At 38.5% G+C, this 27,192-nt stretch overlaps 2 protein-coding genes across 3 annotated transcripts in view; one reads left to right on the forward strand and one right to left on the reverse strand.

The window, feature by feature from the left end:
* Window positions 1-12,095, forward strand: part of MTREX (Mtr4 exosome RNA helicase) — a 46,255-nt gene extending 34,160 nt beyond the window's left edge. The window contains exons 19-27 of the mRNA XM_032674771.1: window positions 2,002-2,130; window positions 3,108-3,218; window positions 3,542-3,730; window positions 4,877-5,040; window positions 6,233-6,338; window positions 7,552-7,608; window positions 8,008-8,174; window positions 11,389-11,489; window positions 11,846-12,095. Of these exons, the coding sequence (XP_032530662.1) occupies window positions 2,002-2,130; window positions 3,108-3,218; window positions 3,542-3,730; window positions 4,877-5,040; window positions 6,233-6,338; window positions 7,552-7,608; window positions 8,008-8,174; window positions 11,389-11,489; window positions 11,846-11,898 (1,077 nt within the window). The 3' untranslated portion in view covers window positions 11,899-12,095. The remainder of the gene's footprint in view (window positions 1-2,001; window positions 2,131-3,107; window positions 3,219-3,541; window positions 3,731-4,876; window positions 5,041-6,232; window positions 6,339-7,551; window positions 7,609-8,007; window positions 8,175-11,388; window positions 11,490-11,845) is intronic.
* Window positions 11,954-27,192, reverse strand: part of PLPP1 (phospholipid phosphatase 1) — a 57,015-nt gene continuing 41,776 nt past the window's right edge. The window contains exons 4-6 of one of the 2 annotated variants that reach the window (XM_032674772.1): window positions 26,090-26,147; window positions 14,613-14,789; window positions 11,954-12,423 (exon numbers count right to left, since the gene is read on the reverse strand). In XM_032674772.1, coding sequence (XP_032530663.1) covers window positions 12,298-12,423; window positions 14,613-14,789; window positions 26,090-26,147 — 361 coding nt within the window. In that variant the 3' untranslated portion in view covers window positions 11,954-12,297. The remainder of the gene's footprint in view (window positions 12,424-14,612; window positions 14,790-26,089; window positions 26,148-27,192) is intronic. The other variant, XR_004354369.1, reaches the window with a different exon arrangement.

The raw sequence follows: 27,192 nt of genomic DNA on the forward strand, positions 1-27,192 counted from the left end.
GCTTAAGAACATAGGGAGACTGACATTTGGCTCTATGTAGAAGGTTATCTTAAACTGAGGAACTGTCTTGAGTCCTAAGTTAGTGCATGAGACGTGAGATTGCTTGTCCTCTGAGACATTGCTGTAGAGTTGAAAGTTGAGAAATTAAAATAGAAAGAGAGCAAAACAATATAAATGGATGTGGGGAAATTTGGAAGACAATACAGAGAGCAGTGATGCAATAGAAGCTTTGGTTTTCTATCTTCCTTTTGAAAGCCATATTTTTTTCTTTTTTCAAGTTGAAAAACTGGACTGTTACTGCTGTTGTTTAAACCTTTGCTTCTAGATTGCTTATTTCATAGAGCCACATTAGTAGTAAACCAGATTTCCCCCAAACCCCAGCTTCCTGTGTAAAATTGACAACTTCTGCGTCACTGGAGGCATTTCTTCAACCTGTGTTGTATTTTATCCACATATATATTTGCCTTCCCTATCTGGCCTGTCTCACTGTTGTGCAGACCTTTGTGTTTGAAGATTAGCTTTGAAAGTATGGTCTGTGTTGCAAGAGATGGTTCTGGCTCCAGCAGCACTTATTTCATCAAGTCATTCTAGCAGCTGGGTTGAATTTTTCCTTCTGCATGTGTGGAAAGAATGACAGCAGGTGCTGGAAATGAAGGAACAGACCTAAAGTTATGTAACTTTTAAAATCGGTATGAAAGTACTAGTTTCTACGAGCAGAGGCAAAAGAAATTACTTGAAGAAGCTGTTATTTACCCATTTTAATGGTCTATTCAGTGCATTTTTGTCCTGAGATATAGATACCTTTCCCTGTTACTGTTTAATGTTGTAGTATACTTAGTACTGGAAAGATATGACTATTATGCCATGTCTTTAAACCTTCATCCACTTGTAAGCTGAACGGTTCTTAGGATTTGCTTTTAGGAATTATTTTGAATTCAGTCTCTAGTTTTTCTTCAGTTGTAAATTTTTCTGCACTGTATCATAGTTCTGAATTAAGTCATTTTTTTTTAGTGAGGAATGTATGAATTAATATTGACCTTTAGGGTTATATTATGTCTGTATTTCACTATGAGAGCATGAGTCATGTCAGTTATGTTTATTGTTAGTTTATATGTAGATGCTTTTCCATCATAATTTCGCACTTCAGTATTCCACAAAATTGTCAGTGCAAATAGCACTTTATCCAGAATTACAGTAGATGGAATAATTTGTATCAAGCAGAGGTGCTTGCTATATATTGTACATTATAGTAGGCGGCAAAGTAACTCTTTGCTTTGGAATTCATAAAAAAACCCAAATATTTTTGAGTGAGGAATTTTATTTCCAGTATATTGTGCTAGCAGTATGCTAGTGATATTGTTGTGCTGTTTACAGTCCACATTGTCATCTCATCCCTGATTCTAGACATCAAATTTTTGTCTGTAAACAGTTATTGATACTAAAATTTGAGATGCTGGAATTCTGTCTCCCCTTTCAGATTATTATAATCCTTGTTTATTTATATTGTTTACTATATAAACATATTTTTAGTGCTATACCATGGTCATTGAATTTTCAGTGAGTCTGATGTTACTAATCTGGGATTCTGAATTTGTTACCTGTGCTGTAATTGTTTCTTTTTTATTTTTTAATGCAAAGTTCACTGCTAGCATGATGCAAATATGCAAAAATGTTTCAAAACACATTGGCTTACTTTGAAAGAGCTACATCTAGAAGAAAAGGCAGGAACACCTAAAACTGCAAGCAGACTTTAGGCTACACTGGTGGGGGATGATGGAGAGGGGTAATTTTTCAAGTGTGCTTTTCAGTGGGAGGAATCTTTCAATCAATACTAATTCAATAGTTTTTAGAATATACTGCAACACTGAGCTGGTACTCTGTAAAGAAACATAGCTCGTTTCATACTGTTAATGTTGAATAAATCATTTATTTTCCTTCCATTCTCTCTGATATTTGAAAATAGCTGTTATAGTCCTGTTTTTTTTCCTGTACCCTCAACAGCCAAATTCTGGTGAATTGGACCCGTTGTATGTAGTTGAAGTGCTCCTACACTGTAGCAAAGACAGTTTGAAAAATTCTGCTACTGAGGCTGCAAAACCAGCCAGACCTGATGAGAAAGGAGAGATGCAGGTTGGTTATACATGTTTATTCTCAATAGTTCCTTATAAACTTTCTCAAGTATTCTATTTCCAAAACATTTGCAGACTGTGGTAAAAGAGGGGCTGATGCATTAAGGAGGAGAATGGAGTGTACACCTAACTCTGCCTTCTTAATAAATTATTAAATTTTTAGCAGTGCCGTTTGACAGATACTTTTTTTAATCAGTATCTTGTCCTTGGGAACAGAATTCCTTTTTTATTTCTTAGAATCATAGAATCATTAAGGTTGGAAAAGAGCTACAAGACTGTGAAGTCTTAACTTTTGACCAAACACTCCCTTGTCAACTAGACAATGAGCACAAAGTGCCACATCCAGTCATTTCTTGAACACTTCCAGGGATGGTGACTCCACCAGCTCCCTGGGCAGCTTTCCAAGACTGTCTCATTCTAAAATTAAATTGAAATATTTATTGAAAGTATTTGCATTGTTTAGAATTTTCAGTTTGAAACCCTGTATCAAGACAAACAGTTACAATTCTCAGATCAGAAACAGTTGTTTAATTTGTCCAACTTATTTTTCTCAGAAAGTCCATTTAAACCTTGAGATACAGTATTGATTCTTCGTGATGTTATCACTATTTTGATACTTAGGAATATATATTTTCTGGTTTGATGTTCTCTGTTAGCATTCTTAGTTAAGTATATGACAATAATTTGTCTGGTTTGACTTATAAAGGTGTTCCAGCAGATAAGACACAAGGTAATAGAAAAGCTGTTGTTTTCATGTGTAGCTTCTCTCCAGATTTAATTGTATTTAGAATTTTTCAGTTTGGACAAACTTACTTTTATTCTTTATGAATGCTTTATCTCATTCCTGCTTCCTGATATTCCTTTACCCACTGCTGTGTCCTATACTCAGTTTTCATTTTCCTTTGAAACAGTTTTGCTATGGACCAGTAATAAGTATGTTTTTTACTAATTTGTCAGTTACTACACTGTCTTTGATAGGTTGTTCCTGTTTTGGTGCATCTTATCTCAGCTATCAGCAGTGTCCGACTTTACATTCCGAAAGACCTGAGGCCTGTTGATAACAGGCAAAGCGTGTTAAAGTCTATACAGGTAAGCTCCAGTAGGCTGTGTAAGCATTCTGCTCTGATAAGTGATGTACTTTTGGACCCAAGACAACTTCTTGTACAGAATTTTGTATAAAGCTTCTGTCAAATCTTCAGCCTTATTTTTTAAAGGGATTGGAAGCCACAATGTATGTCAATTGTTTCTCCTTGTTGAGACATTTTAAAATGACTTTGAAAACTGCTGAAACATCACATAATAAACATGACAGACTTCTATGTCCCTATAATTATGCCACCTAATTTGTAAAATGTGGTTTATTTTACTCTTGCTAATCTTACAAGAAAAAAAATCTTCTTTCCTCCTTTTAGGAAGTACAGAAGAGATTTCCTGATGGAGTACCATTACTAGACCCCATTGATGACATGGGCATCAAAGACCAAGGGTTGAAAAAAGTAATCCAGAAAGTAGAGGCGTTTGAGCATAGGATGTATTCACATCCTCTTCACAATGATCCCAACTTGGAAAACGTATATAAACTTTGTGAAAAAAAAGCACAGGTAAAGAGACAAACCAAAACAGAGTGTGTTTATTTAGCCACAGATTGAGAGAGATAGGATAATGGTTCTCTTCTTGCTTGCTTTGCTTTTTATTTGCAAAGTCCAAATAACCTTTTTTTTAAAAAAAATTAATAAGCCCAAATAAACCCTTTTGAATACAGTAAAATTACTGAATCTCAGTAACAAAGTGGCTGAGTTGGTGTTGTGTCCTTGATTGATACAGATGGGAAGTACATCTGGAAAGAAAACTCTGAAGAAGTCATTGGGCATTAGAAGGTTACAGGGGATCACCAGAGTGTCTTTCGCTGAATAGGCATAGCACAATACAGTGTAGGAAAAGTCTTTATAGATAATTTTTGATACATAGGTAATTTTAACTTAAAATTTATAGTATACTTGTGCAAAGGTAGGTCGAATTGATGTGGCTTATTAGCTGGGGGAGTGTACCACAGAAGTCATTGTGCTGCCCCTTCCTGACCTGACTCCCATCCTGGAAGCAATGCACTTACTTATTTTGTATAGAGTTGTACCCTGCTAGACTGAAACTGGTTGTGCACAAAACCAGCTCTCCTGTTTCTGTGCTGCTCCAGAAAATAGGTTCTCCAGGGGCTGCTTCACAGGAGTGAGGTAGTTCTGGTATGGGCAGCACAAAGTTACATGTGATGAAAGTTACCTGATGAACTGAGCAGCATTCTGCAAAGGCTGTCTGCTGTGAGGATCTGGACAGTGACTGTGATGAACTGCCAGACACTGGAGAAACTCAAAGTGCAGAAAATAATGCCTTTGGGTTACATTTCATTGAATAGTTTGTTAGCTGAGACTTAGTACAGATCTCAGAAGATGAGTGCTCATTTCTCAGTGAAAGATTGCTTCCATGTCCTTTTGGTTTGGGCTTGCTTGGGTTGTTTCCCATGCTGGGTAAATAGCTTGACTTCCCAAGCTTGCCAGAGTTTCCTATGGATAAATGGACCTGGGTTTTTTAGATTATTAGTATTATTTAATTTCTTCTAAACCTTCTTCTTAGTAGAGTTAGGCAAGTCAATGTCAACTAATATGTTCATATACAATTGTTCTGACACCTTGTCTTCAAAACAGTTGCATCTGTTAAACCAGCCACATATAATTCCTGTCCTTCTGCCCCCCTAGATTGCTATGGATATTAAAGTAGCAAAGCGAGAACTGAAGAAAGCCAGAACTGTCCTACAAATGGATGAACTCAAATGCCGCAAGCGTGTTTTGAGAAGACTGGGGTTTGCCACCTCTTCAGATGTTATTGAGATGAAAGGACGGGTCGCTTGTGAAATCAGCAGGTAAGTGGTGTCTGTGCAAAGTATTTATTGTCGGGAATACACACTTCACTGTCCTTGTTGAAGTTAGTACCTTATGTTTATATTTTGAAGTTCTGAGACCATCATAAGAAAGATTCTTCAGACACTGTGATTTGTGTAACAAAGGGAATATACTGATTCAGGCAGTTAAAGTAAAGGTAGCAACTCAAGGACAAAATACAATAGATTTTAAAATGAAAATGTGGACACGAAAGTGCCAAAACAGTGGCTATTTTGAACCTGGCTTAGGCAATAGCCTGTGCTTTCTTTTAATGTTGTACATTACATGAGAGGATGGTCTTGCCTGTGGTTGAAGCTCAACCAGGACTGTTGGTTCAGAGTCACTCACAAACAAGAGCATAACAATGATGGTCAGCAATTATCAAGTTGCTGACAGGTTTGGAATATAGCTTAATTGTTTCCACAGGGCTGATGGAACAGTTCTGTGAAGTGGTCCATTTTACTCTAATACATTTAGCAGGTACCTATATACTGAAAGATAGGGAAGCTCATGAATTGGACTTTAATATTTTACCGTGTAATTCAGATTTTGGTAGAATTATGCATTTTTAAAAGTCACAGTGACTGCTGTACTCCTTATCTTACAGGTGAGTTTGAAAGATGCTACCTATATTTGTTCAATATCTAATAACTTTTTCCCCTGCAAAATTTGATAGCAAGTGAGGAAGCTGAATCAGAATTTTATCAAATTCCTGCCTGTATGAAACTGTTTGATGAGTTACACAACTCCTTGTAAAAGTCTGCTTTGTTTCCCCTCCCATCCTATGCATTTGTCTGATAATCTCTAAAAACAAAGGTTTTGTCTTACCAATTATTCGACGTTTTATCCAAATAAGTATGTGTTTGCATTTTGTACCCACATCATGCACTTTCTTTTATGATTCATAATTCTTTATTTTTCAAGTAAATTGAAGCAAGTTTGTTCCTTTTTTCAGTATAATGGAAATATCCAGTTGAATCTTTAATGAGCAACAGTGGTACGAGTTTTAGTCTTTTTAAATTGCATAACTCTGTGGTTCTTTTCAATCTTTTGATATCCTGTCTGAAAAAAACTGACTAAAGCAACTGTTAATACTAACTTAGTAATACTAACTTATTATGAACTGTCAGGAGACATAAGTCTTTCCCCTAAGCTTCCTTGTCTTTATTTTAGTGCTGATGAACTACTCCTGACAGAAATGATGTTCAATGGTCTCTTCAATGACTTATCTGCAGAACAGGCAACTGCACTACTCAGCTGTTTCGTATTTCAAGAGAATGTGAGTTACTTCTTCAGTTCAAGAATTCTAGACATTCCTGTGTTCCAGCAGTATTGTTCATAATTCAGTTCCAGAAATCGGTCATAACAGTTTCAGCCATTGCAAATTTTTTGTCCCTTCTTAAGGTGTTTGATGTGAACTCCCATTGAACTTCACAAAAGCATTGCAGCTTCAGTGCTAAAGTATCTTTCTTCATGAATGACATGCCAAAGGTTGTGTAAAATGGCAGTCCTTCTTATGAATGAAGCAGATGAATGAATAGATTCTCAGCATACATGCTGATATTTATGTATGTATACAAACATGCCTCCATATAATTTAAAATGTAGAAATGCTTATTTCAAAAAGGAACACTCAGGGGTGAGGCAGTCTTTAATTCTGAGACATGTCCACGTTATGTTATTTGGACAGTACCCTTGACCTATTGATGGAAATGGCAGTACCACATGGAATTGATACTGAAAAAAGCTGTTGAAAACAGACCGTATGTTCTTAAAAGCAAAAACATGGGCATTTGATACCAGACGTCATTGTTTTCCCATCTACAAGCTGTATAGGTTAGCATCATCAGGGAAATATAGTAAACTTCCATGTGAAACATTTTCACCAATAACTAGCAAGATGTATCACTCAATTTGATTCTAAATATAGAAAAAACAGCAGCAGATGCTAATGAATTACATTTGTTAGTGGAAGGGACACCAAGGTAAGCCGTTGTTAATTAGAATATTGTGTTTCACTCAACAATAGTACTTGAGTTTAAACAGCAAGGGCATAAAAATGTTGGTGTATTTTCAACAGCCGTATTTTCATACCTTGCCACTTACATTTTTAAGTTATTAAAAGCATTTGCAAAATTTTTATATTGTTAAAAGAAAAGCTTTAATAGTCAAAAGCAGTAAATGGCAGTTCATTTGGCAGTCCAAAACGATGGTAGAGCTAAATAGAGGGAATTTTGGAAGTATCCAGAAAGTAGGTGCTTTTTTTCATAGAGGCAGCATACTGTACAGAAATATTTAGTTTTCTACTTTAGTTTGAGGAAGAAGTATTTTGGGGAATTCAGTAATTTTAGTGTTTGATAATACATTTGAGAAGTTTTTTGAATAATTTAGGATGCCAGTATCACACCCTGAACTTCTTGTTTTTGCATTTAATCTGGTGTAGAATAAATATACCAGGAGCACATGAGCCTATTTAACATTTTCTTTTTCAGTCCAGTGAAATGCCAAAGTTGACAGAGCAGTTGGCAGGACCACTTCGGCAAATGCAGGTAATTAAAAATCTGTCTGTGCTCAGGGTTAACATGAGCAAAATTTATGAATAATGTACAATAAGTGCACAGTAAAGACCTGATCTTGGATCATCAGTGAATTTGGCTGGCACTGCATGTGATTTTGCAATGTGTAATAATGGGTTATATTGTTTGCAAGAAATTGTGCAAATTTAGAACATGCCTTTAAAACTTTTATAAGCTTGCTTACTGCACTGTAAATTGTTAGTGCAGGCAGGCTTAATGCAAACAGTGGTTTACTTTCTGATTCTGAGTAATTTCACACTAGAAAGGAAACCTCATCCTGTATGCAGTACCTAATAATGTAGAAGACTTTCTATCAGTTAAACATTTACTCTGTTTAAATATATTATAAATTTAAAATATTTTATTTTAAAGGAGTGTGCAAAAAGGATTGCCAAGGTGTCAGCAGAAGCAAAACTGGAAATTGATGAAGAAAATTACTTAAATTCTTTCAGACCCAACCTAATGGATGTTGTGCATACATGGGCAAATGGAGCTAACTTTGCTCACATCTGCAGAATGACTGATGTCTTTGAAGGTAGGTTAATCAATTGTTCCTTAGAAGATGTGAGATGATAATTCCACAACATGGAATGGTAATTCTGAAAACCCTTATAAATAAACTCAGATGTATGCAGGTATCGGCATGGCTAAAATGAAGTGGGAAAAAAATTATTGACTTTATATATTAATTTCTAGTTACACTGTTGATAATTTAGAATCTAAGAAGATTTTTAAAAGGGATATTTCTGTGAAACTCAGAAATTCTAAGCATTAAGACAAAAGTTAATGTTTACTTTTTCTAGTTAAAGGAAAAAATACCATATTCCAAATGCTTGTCATGAAGAAGTACATCTCTTGTGCTTGTCCTCATTACGGTTAAATGTTTTATTTACCTGGTAACCAGCTGACAGTTCCTCCTGCTGACTTAATCATGACAGAAGAAAGAAGTGGTAATAAAGTCTCTGTTTTAGATGGTTCATCACAGCACTGCAATGCAGATAGTTGTAAAGCCCAGATATAAACTGTCATATGGGTTAATTCAGTTCCTAAAACTGGAGTACAAGAAATCACCCCTTGAGGAAGACTTTGTTTGCATTTTTTTAAAAGTATGATGACTTAAAGCCCAGATACTTTTTAAAAGATACCTTCACACCCCTGAAGGTCAAACCACAATAAAAACCCTAATTTCATCTTCTACCAGCTGTGTTGAAAGTTGTGAAGAACAGTAGGATGCCTTACAAGTCTGTGTGCAATGACTGATACTTGAAAATTCTTTTGATTTTTGAAGTTGTTACTGTCACTGCTGCCCTGCCTCTCTCAAATGCTGTTTTCTTGTTTGCAAATGGGAGCCCTTAAAACAAGGGAATTCACGCACATAATTCATGCATGTAATCCAATGCATAGACCCAGAAACTTTCTAAAGTATATTGCCTGGGTGCAACAGGAGTCCTGACAGTCTTTGATTCAGCAAATTCCTCCTATTGCAATGAGTATCTGAGCCTTCCCTCTGCTGCAGAGGCACCCTGAGTGGTGGAACACAAAAGTAGCAGTAGCTGGTCTATATTTTTACATTGACACTTGACTGTTCAGAATACATTGGGCAGTAACATTTTCCACTTACCATATATGTACTAAGGCTAGTTGGTCAGCTTTGTCCTAGTCCATATTGCCAGCTCCCTCAAAATCAGACCTTAGTGGCCTGTTTTGAGGTCACCTTTTTGGCAAGGGTCAATGCATGATTTTTCCCTTAATTTTCAATAGGCTGGTTTTCTGTGCATTGTCCAAAAGGAAGGAAAGCACTTCAGGCATCCACTGTTGGTTATGCTTACTTTAAATGCAGTGTGGTATTCCTAAATTCCAGGGTAGTTTGCCCTGGTTAGCCAAGTGATGACAGTGATTTCCAAATCAGAATACAAAAGAAGCCCAAGTGCTCCAAGAGCAAGTGTGCTTGCCACACACTGGAGCAGTGTTGACTTGCTAATGAAAATGCATTGCCATTAAGCTGAAATGTGTGTGTTGGGAATAAATAAAAAAGAGAGAAACTTTTTAAAGCCATCGGGAAGAATGCAAAACTGGAATGTGCTTTGGGTGGGTTTTTTCATCTCATGTCACTGCAGTAGGTTTTAGAGATTGCTGTCCTTACACAAACTATTCTTACTGTAGAAACTGATATAACCTACTGAGGCCACATAAATGTTTTTTAGAAGAGAGGTGTTATTTTACTTTTCATGATTTCTCTCTTTCCCAAGAGCTTTGTAGAATGTTCTTTTTATATAGATAGTTTTACTCCAGATAATGCCTTGTCTAGAGGTAGTATTTCACTGAACCATAGAAAGGTCATACAGTCCAAACCCCCTTCAATGAGCATCTTTCTCTAGATCTGGTTGCTCAGAGCCCCATCCAACCCGATCTTAAATGTTTCCTGGGACAGGACATCCACTAGTTCTTTGTGCAACCTGTTCCTGTGTTCCACCAGCCACATACTAAAAGATTTTTTTCCATGTATGTAGTCTGAATCAACACTCTCTCAGTTTAAAACCATTACCTCTTGCCCTATCATTGAAGGCTTTACTAAAAAGTCAGTCCCCATTTTCTTATCAGTCCTTGTAAGTATTGAAGGGCCCACAAGAAGGTCTTGCCACAGCCTTCTCTTCTCAAGGCTAAACAACTACAACTCTTTGAGCCTGTCCTCAGAGGAGAGGGGCTCCATCTCTGATCATTTCTTTGTCCTCCTCTGACCTGTTGAACAGGTCAAGGTCCTTCCTGGACTGAGGATCCCAGAGCTGGATGCAGCACTCCAGGTGGGGTCTTACCAGGGCAGAGGGGCAGGATCACCTCCCTCTCCCTGCTGCCATGCTGCTTTTGATGCAGCCCAGGACACAGTTGGCTTTCTGGGCTGCAGGTGCACATTGCTGGGTCATGTCCAGCCTCACATCCACCAGCAACCCCAAGTCCTTCTCAGCAGGGCTGCTTCTTGGTCCAGTCATCCCCTGTTTGACATCCCCCTATGACAGTTATTTTGCCTACAGTAATTTTGACTGTAGTTGCGAGATGCTGCTGGAGGAAATGACCAAACAGGATACTGTTTGCTTGTGGCCAGAAGAGCACAAGTGTTTAAGGTCTTTGTGAAATTCATGGCAGTGACTTAGGCTGAGCTGCAAGGAAAGGTCCAAGAGGAGATGGATGCTTAAAAAAATCACAGTGGATGTTGGGTTGTACACAGAGCTTGTGTACAGTACTGTATATCATGCAATTGAGTGATAGAGTTGTCCATGGATGCAAGTGGCACAGCAGTAGTAAGGTAGATCACTTACTCTTTACTGTCCCTCAACTAAAGAAGTAAGGGTTATGAAAAAAAACCCCCAAACCAGAAACAGATCTGTGGTGGTTCTTGAAGCAGCAAATTTTTGAATCCCCTAATCCCCTATGGTTTTTGAGGGAAGTTTTAAGAAGTACTTGAAAGAAAAATCCACTAGGAATTACTTAACAGCCCACAGAGTTCTATGACTAGATAGAGACTGTGAGGCAGTTCCTTGAAGTTGTTTCCAAATGCTTGCCCATCTGCTATCTTCAGAGAGAAATTTACGGTGTAAACAGAAACCAAGTTTAAGACATATGGCTGTTTTTACCCTTTGCTTCTAGATAAATTGAACAGGGTTGAAGAAGGAATCATTACTTTGGTCTTGAATTACTCAGTGATATGATATGGCACAAAGTGATACAAGGTTTTCCCCTCACTCTTTATCCAGGGAGCATAATTCGTTGCATGAGACGGCTGGAAGAACTGCTTCGGCAGATGTGCCAGGCTGCAAAAGCCATTGGGAACACAGAACTGGAAAACAAGTTTGCAGAGGGTATGTATTTGACTTTCACAGTCTACAAAGTAATACTATAAAGCACATAAAAGTGCCAGAGGGGGTGGGCTACACAGGTAGTGATGCCTAGAAGTGAATGATTTGGTAATGTAAACTTCTGGTGTTGACTTCAGGGTAAATGGGATCACTGCTTTTGGTTATCTTTCCAGATAACATCTGTGTTACAAAGTTTGACTTAAAGAGGTAGATAATGACAGTTTAACTAAGTTTGTGACTGAAAATGAATGTACAAGGACTTCCATTTAAAACTTGTAACATGCTTGTAACTGTACTGAAAATAGTGATTTTGTCAGTTAAGACTGATGGATATTAACATGCTTTTCCTTTTTTAATAGGGATTACAAAAATCAAAAGAGATATTGTGTTTGCTGCAAGCCTTTACCTGTAAAAGATGTCTTCCAGAAACAGTACTATATTCACATAAAGGATGGAACAAGTTCATGAGCATCACGTTACTTCCATGTCAAGTAATTTCTTTTAATGGTGTGTACTTAAACCAGAGTTGTTTCAACAAGGCATATACAAACAGCAGTGTATGTAATATAACTTGTTACTGTTTTTCAATAAAAATTTACAATTGGAATAGCTTTTTCTTTTAAGTGAGAGCTATAACCAACAGAAATTTTAAGTTTATAGATATACAATAACTGTGGCAGATGTTACTATATACAGGTAAAGTGAGCATCCAAGAGCAGCAGCAGTCCCTTAAAGGCATTTACTTATATTACATAGTTAAACTTGTGAAGTTGTTTTCTTTCAGAGCAAGACAGGTGATGTGGGTCATTCTTCATGGTTGATGATTGCTGCCAAAGTGATTTCCATTTGTTGGGGTCTCATGTAGGGTTGTATGGGAGTCTTCTTTTGGTTGAAATGTACATCCTCTCACTTTGAAGAAGTCAGACACATACACAACCTAAGGGAACAAATTAGTGTTACATCGCTGCAGTTGTCTTTGAAAGAACAGTTTTTGCAGAAGATAAATTCCATGATCAAGACTAATAAAAAGCTTAATCAGTGTAAAACATTAGAAAATGATTAGGAAGTCTTGTGTGAAATTCTGACATCTGTTCTTTCATTAGTTTTTTTATCCCTCCATTTTACCCTCCCACTGACCACTTAGGTCAGCTGATGGTTTAAGCCAAATTCAAGGCCTGTGCTAACCAACTGCTGAGTGCCTTACAGGCACTGCTTCATTACAGCAGCCATACTTTGAACAGCTCTAAATGAAGGAGCAAGGTGTGCTTACTGAGGGCCCACATTACAAGTATGGGTAAATTTTTTCTGTAATTTATACAGTACAGGAAAGCTTGTGCTTTAGCTGAGGAACAGGGTTCAGTAGTTAGTAACTGCTATTCTCTGGGGTGTCACTCTCACTTGAATTTCTTTAAAGCCAGTTAAACCAAGCTTGGCTTCCTCTCCTTGGCAATGCTCCCAGCTTCTCCCTCCCCCATACCTGTCCCTCACCCCTAAGTCCAGCACCTGTAAGGACAACTCTAGCTAGAGTCCTTTTCTGCATTCCTTTACATAGCACCTCACTTCTTTCACAGCTGACAGACATCTCCCCAACTGTGAGACAGGTGCCTTGATCCAGTTCTGCACCTTGCTGCTCACTTCACCAAGGCACACTAGTATACGCTCTGGGTACGGTGCTGCACGGAGTGTAATAAATGAGGTGCCTTCTCTCATGACACCTTCCCTTCCTACATTACCTCTTCCCCTCTCACTGCAACCCTGAGAACTGCAGAACATCATTTATGGCAGAAGAAAGTCTCCTGCACTGGCAGCTGGCTCATGATCCACCAAACTGCTTTAGCCACTGACCAGGTGAGTTTCAGCTTCCACTTAATGCTGGATTAGCTCAATTCAATTTAGCAGTCCAGTTGCAGTTGCTGCCACAGCATGCTCTTGCCTCAGCTCAGTTTCTGGAGAGGAACTCTTCAGTTCTTCCAGGTAAGAGTTTGGGGAGGGGAGGGTTAGTGGTGTTATGTACTTTTAAAAACAATTTCCTCACCTTTTAACTGTTCACTGTAATGCCACCTTCTGTTGTTTCTTGTATACCAAGAACCTCTGAGATACCTTCTGAACCATCCAACATCCTTCACTAAACTTGTTTTCCTAATAAAAGTGCGCTCAGCGCTTCAATCCCTGATGTTTCTTACTGCTTGCACTCCTTTCCTTAGAAAATAAGATTTTTGTACAAAAACAAGGAGTAGGGTTTCCCAGAGCTGCTCCAAGATTTGTTTTGATTATTGATTGCAACAAGTAAACAAAGCTTTGTCTTGAAATGAACCATACCCTTCTTGAGAAGCTTATGGACTTTAGAAAGCTGACAAAGTATTTATCTTGGAGGTGGTTCTTCAGAGCTGAGCCTCAGTTCTTGGTAACCAAATCCTTCAGTATGACCTCAGTTAGCTCCCATCTCTGTCTCTCTGTCTCTTCCCACAGATGAATCAGCCATGGCACCCTGGTGACAGTCAGTACAACCGCTGCCACTAAGCCAGGCATGCTGCAATAAGTTTAGCTGAGTGTCTGTTCCTTAGGATAGCTTTTCACTCATCAATACAGCTAAACTTCACAGGCTCCTTGTGAACACATTTTTACTACTCAAAATGCACACAAATAATGAAGGGTTTTAGTTTCCCATTAGACTGAGAAAACAGGCTGTGTAAGGTGGCAGAGGTAGACACTTTCATGCTCTCCTTTTTCTTCAAGGCATTTTTTTCTCCCCATTTACCTTGTAAACTGTCTTCTGCTATTGTACTTGAGATTTGGAATTTGGCTAGAAGCAGAAAGCATGATTTATATATAGAGGCCCACGTGGTTTTACAGTTGACCATTTCCATTTTGGTTATTTAAAAAGCTCTTGAGCAGAGACCATTTCATGTTGTCCAATAGCTAAAACTGCCACTTATCTCACTGGGCCAGAGCCTGCCTCACTCCCCACTACTGCTACACCAAGTTCATGGAGTTGTTTCCCCACATCAGCAACTTTTGAAGCATTAGAAATACAGGTCTACTTTCCTCTGAACACAGCCTGCAGTTCTAAGGTGTTGTTCATAAAAGCAGCATTCACACATGCACAGCCCTCAGGATATTACTCACAATGAGCACAGCTACCACTGCTCCCTGGATGAGTCCTGTTAAAACATCACTCCAGTGATGCTTGTAGTCAGAAACACGTGAGAGACCCACGTAGATAGATGCAGCAATGAGACCAAATTGTATAGTAGGACGTACAAGTCTTGCCCAGTCCCCTTTCATTCTGGCCTGAAGGTAAAGCTGAAAGAAAAAGAAAAATAGTTATGAAATGCAGTAAACACAGAGGCAGTAAAACTGTGTTGAGTCTGATTGAAGAACTGAGTCAAAATTTGATTTGAGAGACCTCATAATATCCAGCTATTGTAGGTGCTTTACTCTCACAAGGATGTAAGGCAGAGTTTGATAGTGCTGGGTTTTGTATTCTGTATAAGACTATATAACACCATCATGTAGATACTTGCTCTATTTGTCCCAATGTAACAAATGAGTATTTTCAGGATAAAGGTCCTGGTAATACGAGAGGCACTTAAGGCTTTAAAAGAATCCACTGGAAGTCAAACCAATATTTTTCTCCTATATGAACAACAGGAAAGCCTTATAAAAAAAGAAAAGTTTACATATACTATGCATAGAGCTGACTTTAAAGTTGAAAACTTTAAAGTTAAAAATATTCTCAATTCCAGTCACCTTTCCAGTCACGTTCCAGTCATCTTTTGTAGCCCAGTATTCCAGCTATAGCCAAGTATCAGAACTAACTTGATATAATGATTCATAGCATCTAGGATCACATTCCTCAGTTGTCACTGGTGTATATCACTGAGCTCTGTCTGTTCCTCACCCTTTTTAGCTGCATATTAGCCATGCTGCCACTCTGGTAAACAAATGGATATGAGCAGTTCCCATGCTTTTTCCCTCCCCTCAGCTCTACTTTTGTTGTGTGTATCTATGCTTTTGATGTGTTATCTCAGATTCACACTATTACTTTCCCATCTAATCTAAACCAAGACCCTTCCTTTGTCTCCTTCTCTGGTCTGTCTAGGATCTGTCTAGGTCTGTCAAGCTTTATAGCTGAGGAGGATCTTCTCCAAATCCACTCTGTAAACATCATCAAATTTATTCTGGAACTTGGTCCTATCACCAAAAAAAAAAGCACCATAGTTACTGTATTTACTGAGAAGAACAATACAGTTTGAAGTTACATTTAACATTCCAAGTATATTTTTTCAGAGCCATCTAGGAACTTCAGGGCAAGGACAAGACCTTAACTGACAGTTAAGCTGAGAAACCATAGAAGTTAACTAACACACAGGCATTGGGCACTGAGCAGCACAACAAACTTCAGTAAAATCCTCCACTGCCAACTTCAAAAGCCATGGCTGAGTTTTGAGAAGCATTACATTTACAATGTAAATACAGGCACAGAGCATGCACTGTAAATGCAAAGGTGCTACTTTCCTAAGGTAAACACTCGGGGAATGTTTCTCTGAGTAACTTACATCATAATTTTGGCGTGCTGACATTTTCAGTTATAAATGGAGCATCAAAAACATCAACCCTGTCCATAACCAGTTTTCTTTAATAGCAAGGTCAGGGTAAAATCAAAAACTCTGAAGAAGCAACAGCTAAGCCTGAACTGAAAAATTATTTTCCCCCTTCAAAACAGTGGGCACTGCACATTTCTGTGGGCCTCAAATTCACCACTAGGAAAATACAAGTTAGCCACTTGAAAAATTATCTGTCACACAGTTCTTTTAACAAAAGCTGTTTTAATGGACTTACAATATAATAGTACTTCTGGATTTACCAATAGCAGACCAGAACACTACCCAAGTGACAAATGGACCAAAGGTGGGCCCAAGGAGCACATGCTGGTAGCCTAAAGAGTTGGATGATGATTTTATACTGGCTGTTCTTTCATCTTTCCCTATTCTCACTAAATTCTGCTGAAGGCAGCTAAAAATACCTTGCTGCAATGAAGTTCTTTCCATGGAAGCATTTTTAGTAATTGGCAAAGATGTATAGTCATAGTAGAAAGAAAAAGGGTTATGCAACTGCAGTTATGTGAGAAAACAGGTTTACGTCCGAACACAGGAAGAAAATGAGGCAAGCCACAGAAGCCAACTTGGAAAGATGCCAGGCCACCCCACTGAACGACCAATAAACCAGTCTTTGCATTGCCCTGATGCAGCATGTATTCAGATTTTCTTTCTGCTTGACAAAACATCAAACCAACTTGTATTTGACATCTACATGAAAGCTTCATTTCTATACTATGCGCGTAATCTGTCAGATCTGGAGCTGTTCCTTCAGCTGCAGAACACAAGCAGTTGGCTCCCAATTGGCTTCACCAATTCTAGGGGATTCTTCACACCATTAGCTCCAGTATCTGTACAGGAAATGACCACAGCCCTTCTTGCACGTACTACCAGCAAATTGTTCTAAAACTAGGCATGAGAACAGTGAGAAAGGATACCACAGATAAGTGTCACGGTGACTGATCACTGTGGTATTAAGTTTCACAGGTAGCAGGTGTTATTCTGGTTACAATTGGTTTTTTTATCTTTCAGGGTTTTTTGCTGTTCTGTTGAGAGGCATTGCTTATTAAAACCAGTTGCTGCAATGGCAGATGTACCATATTATTTTTAATCAGGTAACTTCCAACTGACACTGCCTTTAACAGGCTCAGACACTTGTTGTGCTCCCCTGCCAAGCTCCCTCCCACTACCATGACTCACTCCTAAAGACAACAGTAACATGTCTGGGCTGCAACAGGCCATCAGGTCCACACAGGAAAATAAAGCAGCCAGGGAGAAAAGAAGCTTTTGCCTTATTCATTAAATGTTTCAAACATTTCAAAGTGTATCAAACGAAGATTGATACCAGAAGTATTCCCAACTTATCTTTACACAGTATTAGCCCTTATACAGCATTAAATGAACAATATAGAGATGTCCTGGTCCCATGCTGCATTAACTCTTACTACTGTTTTGACCCTGTTGACTAACAGAGGGCAATAGCTTCAGGCTGTTTACAGAACCCTCTCCTTCACAGCATACCTCAGGTTCTTTTGCTCCTCTTTGAAGTCATTTACAGCACAGGCACAGAAAAGGAAAACAGGAGCAAAACCCTGCCTCCCCACCCAAGTCTCTTTCCTAGAAAGGAATAAGCTTTATAAGTAAACTTGTAATCTGTGGAATTGTAACTGACTGTTACAGGAACTTCAGGAAACATCATCTGATTAATGCTACGGAAATGCCCCTTACCAGCATTTGGATTGGTGCTGATAAATACATTTGTGAGCCTATGATCACAATAGGAACATCCCAAGCCATTCTGGTGCCTGGCTCCTGTCAGGTAGCTGTTTCATCTTGCCAGCTTCTCTGCTACTCTGTTCTGAGCAGTCTGATCCTTCATCAGTATTGTTCAGCTATGCTCTATATCTCTCCACTCCTGCTGTTTCTCATGTTTGTTTCATTCATTCTTTTTAAAGTGCAAAGAGATTTCATAAAACTTTCTTGCAGTGAGATTAAATAATATCCAGCCTTTTTTCCCCTGCTAGCTTACTCTATAATGAAAATATGTTCTCTACACCACACACATCCTGAACACAAGTTTCTTCTTAATCTATGATCTAGTACTTCATTTCTAAAAATACTCACAGCAATGAAGAAAAACTCACAGCTATTTTGTGGCTTCTTGCAAGAAGCCACAGATATGAATGAAAGAGTCTCTGGAACTGGAGAATTATTTGCTACTCTTAACATTTCTAGCTTGGCCTTCAAGCATTTGCTCTTCCACCAGGACAGTATTAATATACATGTACACATGCCTACCTAATTTTAAAGTGAATTGACTTATAAGTCCTACATGGACTTCTGGAAGTATAACCATACAGCTTCACCAGAAAATTTCCTAACAGCTAACATGTCACTTTAAGGGCACAGAATTATTTTAAATCTATCAAAATCTATTCACTCCACCAACCAAGGTCATATTTCAGATATTTAGTTTCAATACCTAAACCCCCTTGGTTGTTTTTCATTCAATACGTTCTCATTTTTTTCCAAAACCATATTATACAAGAATTCTGTACTGCAAAATCTTTTGCCTATTAATGTATGGGAAATCCTCCTGCATTCCTTTAAGAATGGAAGTCAAAAGGAAGAAGTTTTGGGTGGGGGTTTCCCCCACCACGTAACAGTTCTACTTGTACCAATTGATTTGTTCTGCTGCTTTTCAAAAATGGATTTTCTCCCGATACCAAAAGGTCCTAGTAACTTTATTTCCTACAGGTCCTAAGGAACAGAAGCAAGGCACACTTTTACTTTAGAGATGTACCTATTTTCCCTCTTATTTTTGTCTCCTCTACCCTAACAGGCTCGCAGCATCATGAACTCTATAGCAAAACAGAACAAGGAAACAGTTTTCCTGGAGAAAGAACTCCCCTGTGAAACAAGAACACTTCTCAGTTTGTCTGAGTCTAGAGAAGAAACATAGGTGCAGAAAGTCAGTTCTCATGAAACAAATCCTATTTTAAGAGACTATAGTAGTCAGTACAAGTTTTGGGAAAGAGTAAGTAAATGGCATTTCCTTTACTTAGCTTAGTTAGCATTTACCATTAGTCATGTCTAACTTCGGTTTATGACATCTGCCTGAGCACTAAGGAAAAGCCCTATAGCATTACTGTTCTAGTAGGCACAAAATACTGCTGAGGTTATAATCAGTATTTGAATCCATTATTGACTACCACTAGGAAAGCTCAACTTCAAAGCAAGTCTGCTGACCCAAAAAGTCCTGAGAGCCACAAATCATAAGGATTCTTCCCAACTCAAGAAGCTCTGAATCAGGAATATAACCACAGTACTACATACTTGCACAAGACACAGTTTGCACCTGAGCATCTTTGATAAAAGCAGTTATTCAAACAAGATCCTCCAAAAGAATGAAAGAACTGAGACATTAAGCCTAGATTCTTGCACAGTGTTACAAAGCAACAGAAAACAAACATTTAGACAGATGCACAGATGATCTGCCATCCCTGTTCCAATCCTATTCAACAATCCAGCAGTACAGACCAGAACACCTCTGCCTTGCTCAGACTAGGCAACAGCAGAGAAAAAGGTCCCCTTCAGAAATCCTCCAAGCTTTACACTACTTCTATAAATGTCTGCAAAATAGCTCTTCCCTTTCTGCTCATTACAGGAAACTCAAGCAATACCTTCATATAAAAGCTAGTTTGTATAAAAGCTATATTCAAATAGCTTTGTATAAAAGTTAAACATACTTCAGCTTGCACAAAATCTGGAATTTAAGAAAGTATACAAAATCCAGGAAACAGTTTAAAAATTGCAGTTCTGCGACAAAAGAGTGGCCAAGAACCACAAGATGTGCTGAGAAATAACCCGTCATACACAATCTTGTGTTTATGCAAATATTACATACAAGTGCAACAGCTTGTTTTATACCTGTAAGCACTGTATCTATGGATAAACACAGAGCTCTAAGCATCAGCCAACAAGACACTGCCTGCAAACCAGAAATATGGATGTCTTTCCCATGTACTTTTAAATACAACAGGCTCATGTCCAAACACAGCTATTATAAAAGGACTACAGAGCTGTAGAAGAATTCATGAGCCAATCATGAGCTGGGGTTCTCAAAAAAAAAAAAAAGGAAAAGTAACTTAGACTTCAATGTCTATCAATTAATTTTGCCTTTTTAATGAGGTCACCTCCTTTTCCTATCTAGTATTTAATATCTAATATGTACCCTTGGTATATCTCCATTATTTTATGTTCTTTAGCTTTATTTTGATTGGGCAGAAAATAAAGAAAAAAGAACCAACACTTCAGAATTAATTTTTCCCCTTCCAGCAAAGGAAAAGGATACAGCTCTGCAGTTACTTGCAGGTGAGGGTATGTCTAGGCTGCTGATCAAGAGGATGGTATTCATATTGCTCTGATCACGCCTGACTCCCCTGTGTCAGCTCTGATGTTTGAATAGCCCAGCAGGTAACTGATCCATTGGACAGCTGAATTCAGGGGGGCAAAAATGACCAGACTAGGGACAAAAAGCATAATATGTACTAGTCTGGGCTCTTCAACGTAACTGCATGATGCTGTCAAAGGCAATTGATGTGCAAGAGATGCCTCCTATGCAATGGAGAGAAAATCCTGTCTGTTACTAGTAATGGCTCAACTTTCAATTCAATATCAAAAGTGTAATCAATCTGTTCTATATAGACCTTTCTTGTCCAGTGAACAATGTTTTTTTCGGTTTTAATCTTCCAGCTTCAACTTGGTTGTACATTGCTGAAATAACTGCTTATTGAAATCATTTTTACCACAGAGCAGGATAAACAATAACATTTCATTCCATTGCAAATTGGAATACAACACTTGGTTCCTTTCTGATGAGAAAAGAATTTAATAAATGTGTTTGTTCTACTTGGAGTTAGTATTTTAACCTTTGCTAGAAGAACTAAAGCCCTGCAAGGAATTGCATGCAGCTCAGTCCTACAGGAGCCAGTTCACAATACTGTCATCACTACTGTCCTAACTTCCAAGCAAATTATGAAGAAATCATTTTGCTTTGTTTGCTTACTATTAAGAAGTCTAAATTCCAATATTAAAGCATTATTAGGAGCTCATACAAGGAGAAGCACAAGTGTCTCCATCCTTGAGCCTTGCAGCATCACTGATTATCCTTTATTTTTTCATCTTTGCTTCAAGTAAGATGGTTGGTACTATGCACAGTTACAGCCAAATAAAATATTTTCAGTAACAAATGTCTTCTCATTAGTTTTAGATGACTAGGTAGTCCTCAACTTTCACATGGGTAGGAACACATTAAAGACTGTTCTGTAGCTCTAGTCAGTTGCATGTGGGAAAGTAAAGAAATAGTGCTTTGCAAACAGACATACCTAAAATACTGTGTTAAAGGCTCCTAGGCTCTTAAACGTTTGAGTACTGTTTCACTCAACCTCCAATCCCAACATAAAAAATTAAAGTCAGAGGTCAAGAGCAAAGCTTGACTGGTGCACTTAGGTACATGAGCTTGAGAGCCACTCGAGTTACATTGTGCAAGATTCATCTTCCCTTTTTGTCCCAAGGGTAAGCAGCACAAACACGTTGCCATCCCCAGAATAGCAGGGCCTCTTGGCTGGGTTACTGCAGCCCTATTCTTCATAGGTGCAGGCAGTGAAGTGCCCAGCCCAGCTACACGCAAGACTGACTATTACAGCAACCTGATCCTCAGGGCCACACTCATTTCTGCCAACTGCCAACAGTTGCAGTGGATCATTCTCACTACTGATGACAGCATGTATTTAGTATTTTAGTTTACAATAGCTTTTAAACAGAAGTTTTAAAAAAAAAATGTCAAAAACCCTCTTATGACAAGCTGCAGCATCTCCCCTTCCAGGGTGCAGAGTGCTAGTCTGGTCACACTAAACACTGCTAGAAGAAGTGTTCAACTATACCTGCCCTCCCATTCTCCAAGCCAAGATTAAATGGTTTTGTTGATACAGGAGAGACCATACCAGCTGTTTAACTATAAAAGGAAAGGAGCAGCAGGGGCAGATGACAGAGACAATTTGGGATCCAGCATCTGTTATTAGGTCACTGGGTTCCCACATACTGTTACGGTCAAACTTCATCTAGTTTCCACATGAAGCTGTTGTTGGCAGAACCTGTTATCTCCAGGATAATAGCTCTGCCTGGACCCAAACTAACCCATCTAGCTCTGGCAAATGAGTCTCAAATACATTCTCCACTAAAGCTTCCTAGACTGACAGTCTGCAAGCAGATTTTTTTCCTGTGTTTTACTCATTCTGTGTATCAATGAGTTAAAAACTAGCAGACACCATAACTTTAAAATGGGAGCAGGCTGAAAACCCAGGTTTTAATCTAGTCCAGCTAGGCACAACAGCTTTTTTACAGATGCAGTGATGTCTATACTGTGAGAATTGCAGCTGATATATATACTGCTGTGTATTTAAATATGTAGATAATATAAATTATTTAACATTCCAATGCAACAAACAGTTACAGTACAGAATTTGGTGACTGACACAGTGAGTGGTGTTTCCATATGTTGCCCTTGCTATGAGGTGGCACATGCAGCACAGGATTATGTTCAAAATTGCAGTTTCTTCTCCTGATACCAGTAAAGCCATGCCGTCAGAACTCAAGATACTTTCAGGAATCTCTCAAACAGAAGAAAGGAATGCTCCCCAGCATAATTCAGACTCTAAGAAATCCAAATGGCTGCCAAGTCAAAAATGTCATAGAATCATAGAACTGTTTAGGTTGGAAAAGACCATTAAGATCTTTTGAGTCCAACTGTTAATCCAGCACTGCCAAGTCTACCACTAAACCATGTCCTCAAGTGTCACATCCACACATCTTTTAAATACCTCCAGGAATGGAGATTCAACCACTTCCCTGGGACAGCCTGGTCCAATGCATAACAATCCCTTCCAAGAAGAAATTTTCCCTAATATCCAATCTAAACCTCCCCTGGCATTAACTTGGGCCATTTCCTCTCATCCTATTACTTTTTACCTGGGAGAAGAGAACAATATCTACCCAACTACAACCTTCTCAGGTAGCTGTAGAGCAATAAGGTCATCCTTGAGTCTCCTTTTCTCCAGGCTAAACAACCCCAGCCCCCTCAGCTGCTTCTCCCATGACTGCTTCTCTATAAAGTCATAGCTTCACCTGACACAGTACACACGTTCAGCAAGTAACACATAAGAGCATGCTTTCTGCAGTACACACACACACACAACAGACTCCTCTAGCCTCTCCAGAAACCAGTGTCTGGTTATGATTAACACTGCCCCTGAATATAGCCACATGTTAACAGCTGGTCCTGCTGATGACTCAGTGTGTGGCTGCAGAATATGTGCAAGGAGCAGATGAAGCCAACATATATCAGAGTTCAGTTAACGAACAAGTTATCAAGTGCTGCAGGTTTGGCTTAAAGCATGGGCAACTGTGTATGTGTGTTCCTCACCTTCCTGCACTAGTTGTCTTTTTGAAGACATCGGCACCTTTTTGGTTTTTTTGGTATGCAGTAAGGCTGTGTTAATCAGCAAGATAATAACATACTGCACAGGAGCCACTAACCTTCTTCAGATATCCCTACATCTGACATTCTAGATGAATAATGTTATCACCAGAGAAAAGGAACTAGAAGTCTAATCTCCACAAAGTCTGTTATTTGTACTGGGCCATAGTTCAGCCAGAGACAAGAGAAGAAACTGGGTGCAGGAACAGACAAAGAGTGCCTTCTCCTCCAGCCAGGGCTCTGGCTACCCATTGAGTGGTTTGTCAAGTAACAAACTGATCTCCAGTGAAATGCTTCCCATTCAACAAATGTCATGTTAGAAGACTTAAAAGACATTCGTTCCCCTCCAGTTTAAGGGCGCTACTAAGTAAAGCCATATTGTCTTGGAATTACTACAGGACTGAACACAAGGAGAGCTTCTGATCACAGCAGGTGCCTGAACCAGGACTGACACAAGTCAAGATTTACAGCATTTCAGAGTGGAATGCCCAGGAAGGATTTGACTTGCACTGTCCCACCACCCACCCATGCAGAAGGCTGTCACAAGTGAAGCTCATACACACAGCCCCAAGATACCTAAGGTTCATCATTTCCTCTTCAAGAACTCTCCACACAAACTCCTTTGCATGGATTCAAAAAAACATGCCAGAGGCAACTACAGAAAGCATTATTCAACGCACATGCACTTAGTAACTTCAAAATAAAGAATTTCTTGCCAAAGGCTGAATTTTTTCCAAGCCTAATAGGTTAAACAAACAAGGTCACAAGTCCAATCTGTTCAGCACATCTTCTACTATCTTGTATTTAACTAAAGAATTGTATTATCTAATGTGTACTATTATCTTGTATTCAGCTGATGAATTGAGAAGTCCTCCCAACCACCCATTTCCCCAGGCTGCAGCATGCAGAACTCTCCTTAAACATGTGACAGAGGTAAAAGCTCAGACAGCTTCAGACCCCTGCCAGATGACTGTAATCCAGTCAGTATAAATTATAAACCATACATATTGCCACACACCTACCAAGGTTTTTCTTATCTCCAAGTTTGTCCTTCTGTGAGGTGGCAGTATTACGTTATCAGGTTGCTCAACAAAGCTATGTTAAGGAGACACTGGATGAAAAGGATATGACTGAACCCAGAGGAGCAAATCAGGATAAGGGTATACAGCAGTAATTGCTCCATCGTACTGTGGAAATAGTGGTTTTGTCTTTGAAAATCTATTACAAGATATTACAGAATTTTGGAGACTGCCAGTCTTAATGAGCAAGTAAAAACACTATTATTTATTTTAAAAAATGCAAATAGCTGACTGGAAGTCACACTATATTCCAGTCAAACCCAGGACTCAATGCCTTTATGAACTCTTTGTATTTACATTAGATAAGACAAGTAAAGAATAAAGCAGAACTAAACAAGTTTAAGCCATAAACAAACATCAATGAAAGATCAAAACTGAACATTAAGCTTCTGAAATAGCTTTCTCTTAAAATAAAGCTAAAAAATACCTACATTATACTGAAGAGCCATCCCTTTAAGTGTGGTTGTAGGGTTTTTTGTTTAGTTTGAACAATCTGTCCTCTCACTGTGTACGTGATACTATTGCCAAGAGACAGTGAAAATATTAAAAATATAACTAAAATAAGAAGCAAATTGAATCTGAGATCTGTTAAGTTTGTATATTATGTAATGTATGTATTATGTTAGCAATTTGTGTCCAGGACTAGAGCTTAACTTCACAGCTACATTAACAATAAAATTCCGCAAAGTTGTTTAATGCCTTCTGTGTTACCAGTTAGCAGAGGGAGAACAACCAAATTAACCCTTCAGTGTTACAAAGCTTATGCTAGGAGTGAAGATAATTTGCCCTAGCTGATTTGGAACAATTTCAACTGAAATATAATTATCTCCCACTGAAGCATCACTGAATTGATCTTACAGTTAATATTTACTTTCACAGACAGTCCCTCACTCTCTCTCTCAGCCCCTAAAAGATAAGAGGAAATAAAAGGAATTTAGAAATTCAGGTTGATCTGCTCTTTTGCTCTTATGGGCCCAGCCACATTTGATCAGTGTTTAAGTTCACGGGTTTTGTTTGCTTTCATTTTAAATAGGCTTTGCACATTTCATTAAGTCAAACATATCTTATTATAGATTTTTATATGGCTTACAATATTTTAAATGTAACTAAATTTAAGTAGCATCTTCTTTTCCAAACTCACTTGTCACAGGCTCATTTTAGACAAGACACACAAGCCAGGTATCATATTTTTAGGCATACTGAAGATATTTCTACTTTTGTCCCAGTATCACCACTCTTACAACTCCTTTTGAGAAATCTTCAGCTATCCCAGACAAGCATCCTACAAAAGCCATGTCCCCTGTGCAAAGCAGTGGAGTCCATATTTCAATTTTTGTACTAGGTAGCTAACTGACTTTATTGACCTTTAGATGGAAAGAGCATACTTACTGCTACGAAGAGCATACAGTACATGGAGAATGAAGAATGGCCAGAGTAAAATGACAGTCTGGAAGAAAAAAGATCAGACATCATCAGTTTTCTTTTACAACATTGAGTCTACAGTGATACTAATCTATCTTACACAAGTGAACTGGTAAAATGCAAACATGTCCACACTATTCTTCAAGGAGGCTATCTAGGCACATCTGACAACAGCTTTTGACAAACAGTACAGACTTCACTACTCAGTAGTTATTCTATTACAGAGTTAAGCTGATCTCCATATCAGGGAGTAACTACTAGCCTTTATCTGAAGCTTGAACAGCAAGTGAATACATCTTCAAAGCTAGAAATCAAGTGTCCTTTAAAGAAGTATATTTGTTTCATCTTCTTGATAAATGCCAGGATACTTTAAATATTAACTTTTAAAATTACTTATCTTCTAGTCACAGTACATGTATGAATACAAATGACACAATCACCCCAACCAATTACTTTCATTTGGTCATCATGAGGAGGCAGTAGTTAACAACTCATTTAGATGTTTATGCTGCATATGTACACCACTGTTAAATGCATGGAGTCATACAGATCATGATCATTTATCATTGAAGGGTAAGGGGAAAGGCAGGAATGCAGTTTATTAGTCACCCAACAGCAAAAGATGACACCCCATCTAATATTTGTAGAAATAGCTTCATACTTGGCTATCTCATCTAAAGAGTGTCAACATCGACTTCAACTCTTAAAGACTTCTAGCAGGCCCAGGCTGAAAGGACAATTGACACCTGTCCAGGACACCTTCAGCAAGGTCTTACCCTGCACAGCTGTGAGGAGCCACAGCTGTAGAACAAATCCTACCCATCTCTTCAAAAAGAGAAGGCAAAATGGAAAGATACTTCTAATTCAGCCTTAAGCAGAGAGATTAAAGAAGCAGTGCTTGACACTATTTTTTCCATTTTATGCACAGAGCCTTGTAATGGTGCTGCTTCACAGGCCACCAGTCAGGTCTTAGCCAGGCTTCTGTGCAATTTAGCTATGCAAACAGCACTCTGTGCTTAACAGTTTGGCATACACACACAAGGCCAGCTTATTAAAAAGTCTCATAGCTC

This window comes from Chiroxiphia lanceolata, chromosome Z (assembly GCF_009829145.1).
Source record: "Chiroxiphia lanceolata isolate bChiLan1 chromosome Z, bChiLan1.pri, whole genome shotgun sequence".
NCBI lineage: Eukaryota > Metazoa > Chordata > Aves > Passeriformes > Pipridae > Chiroxiphia > Chiroxiphia lanceolata.